The sequence below is a fragment of the Rhinopithecus bieti genome, unplaced genomic scaffold (genome assembly GCF_001698545.2).
Source record: "Rhinopithecus bieti isolate Rb0 unplaced genomic scaffold, ASM169854v2 repeat_5169, whole genome shotgun sequence".
NCBI lineage: Eukaryota > Metazoa > Chordata > Mammalia > Primates > Cercopithecidae > Rhinopithecus > Rhinopithecus bieti.
The window spans coordinates 1-2,032 of NW_016832390.1; the positions used below are offsets into that span (position 1 = coordinate 1).

The 2,032-nt window shown below is 61.6% G+C and overlaps 1 protein-coding gene across 1 annotated transcript; it reads left to right on the plus strand.

The window, feature by feature from the left end:
• Positions 1–18: 18 nt before the first annotated feature.
• On the plus strand, positions 19–2,028 carry LOC108524555 (sphingomyelin phosphodiesterase 4-like; the record flags this gene model as incomplete). Its single annotated transcript, XM_017865648.1, has 3 exons — positions 19–469; positions 1,075–1,280; positions 1,642–2,028. Coding segments are annotated over exons 1-3 (729 nt in total), but the record flags the coding sequence as incomplete, so codon positions are not given.
• Positions 2,029–2,032: the final 4 nt, after the last annotated feature.

Sequence of the window (2,032 nt, forward strand, 5' to 3'; positions counted from 1 at the left end):
GGGGGATCCTCCCTGAGCCCCCTCAGGCTTTGGGCCGGCCTCTGCCATGGTGGCCTCCGTTCACTTGGAAAGGGGACTCAGCCTTGCTAAGGATGTGGTGTCCTCAGAGGGCCTGGGTCTTACCTGCCTCTGTCCTGCCCTCCCTGCCTGCCCATGGCCCCTGAGTTGTTATCTGGGACAGCTTGTCACCTTGGCCAGGGAGAGTCTGAAAGCCCAAGGGTGAGCAAGGGCATTAGGGACATGGACCAGCACAGCCCCCGCCTCCAGTTGGAAGACTGGCCCTGACCTGCCACCTCGGTCCCCAGGGCGCCCTTTGTCCAGGAGAACCTGCTGATGTACACCAAGTTGTTTGTGGGCTTCCTGAACCGCGCACTCCGCACAGACCTGGTCAGCCCCAAGCATGCGCTCATGGTGTTCCGAGTGGCCAAAGTCTTTGCCCAGCCCAACCTGGCTGAGATGATTCAGAAAGGTAAGTCGTCAGCCTGGGCCAGCCGGGTAAACGTCGACCAAGCCAGACCAGGGCCAGGCCCTTAGCTGGAGGCGACCGGTCTTTAAGAGGGACCCACACGCCCAGAGTGGGCCCTAGCAGAGGGGGCTGTGGAGACTCCTGGGACACATCTGTATGGTGAAGTCTGAAACCGGCTGGATCCTGCCTGCCCTGCAGCCACCAGGCACTGGCGGGGAGGATGGCAGGTGTGCCCACAGAGGGGGACTGCACGGTCCAAGCTGTGGCCCTGTGGCCCCGCCGTTTCTCCCTGGCGACTCGTGGTGGCCGCTTGAGGAGGTGAGCCTGGACTCTGCCGTGCATTCATCCTGGCTGGGTTGGGCGTTGGTTTCTGTTCCTCCTGCTGTTGTTTACCTCCTGCAGACACTGCTGGGGGCTCTGTGAGCCACCAGCTCCCCCACCTGCCCTCCTCAGCCACCTACTGTGTGGGAGATGCTGCCAGGCAGGGCCTCAGGAGGACACCCCTGGGTCACGGCTCCCCAGACACCTCGGAGGCACCCCAGAATTCTAAGTCGGGTACTCTGCCCCCAGGAAGTGGGTGCCAGGTTCGACCGTCTCCTGCCTTCTAGGTGAGCAGCTATTCCTGGAGCCAGAGCTGGTCATACCCCACCGCCAGCACCGACTCTTCATGGCCCCCACCTTCACTGGGAGCTTCCTGTCACCCTGGCCACCCGCAGTCACTGATGCCTCCTTCAAGGTGAAGAACCACGTCTACAGCCTGGAGGGCCAGGACTGCAAGTACACCCCGATGTTTGGGCCCGAAGCCCGCACCCTGGTGAGTGGGCCGGCGGTGCCTGTCCTCAGGGCCCCTGGAGCCATGTGGCTGAGCAGAGCCGGGGAAGTGCTGTGATCCGGCAGGAAGGAGGGAGGCTGGGTGTCGATTTATCGCCGTATCTCCTTCTCCCGTTTTAGTAAAGTCTCATTTTTTCCTGATAACGAAGGCAGTGTTTGTTGGGAAATTTCAAATTTAGATGATCATCCTTTAGTCTTTAAAAGTCCTCCGGTGGAAGCTGCTCCTCCCGACGCTCAGCAGTCTGGCTGTGCATTGCTCTTGGGGCCCCCGGCCAGCCTGCCTGGGTGGCAGCACAGGCCTGTCCTGCTGGTGACCTGGTGACCTGCCTGCACCTCCCTTGCAGGTCCTACGCCTCGCTCAGCTCATCACACAGGCCAAACACACAGCCAAGTCCATCTCAGACCAGTGTGCGGAGAGCCCGGCTGGCCACTCCTTCCTCTCATGGCTGGGCTTTAGCTCCATGGACACCAACGGCTCCTACCCAGCCAACGACCTGGACGAGATGGGGCAAGACAGCGTCCGGAAGACAGATGAATATCTGGAGAAGGCCCTGGAGTACCTGCGCCAGATATTCCGGGTACGACCTATGGGACCTGCCCCACGGCCATCAGGGTCCCCTTCCCCGAAAGATCCACTCCACCCAGCCTGTGCTCAGCCACGTACCAGTCCCAGGCCCCACACATACGGACCCAGTGTTGTGGGAGGCAGGCCCACACCTCGAGCGTCATATCTGG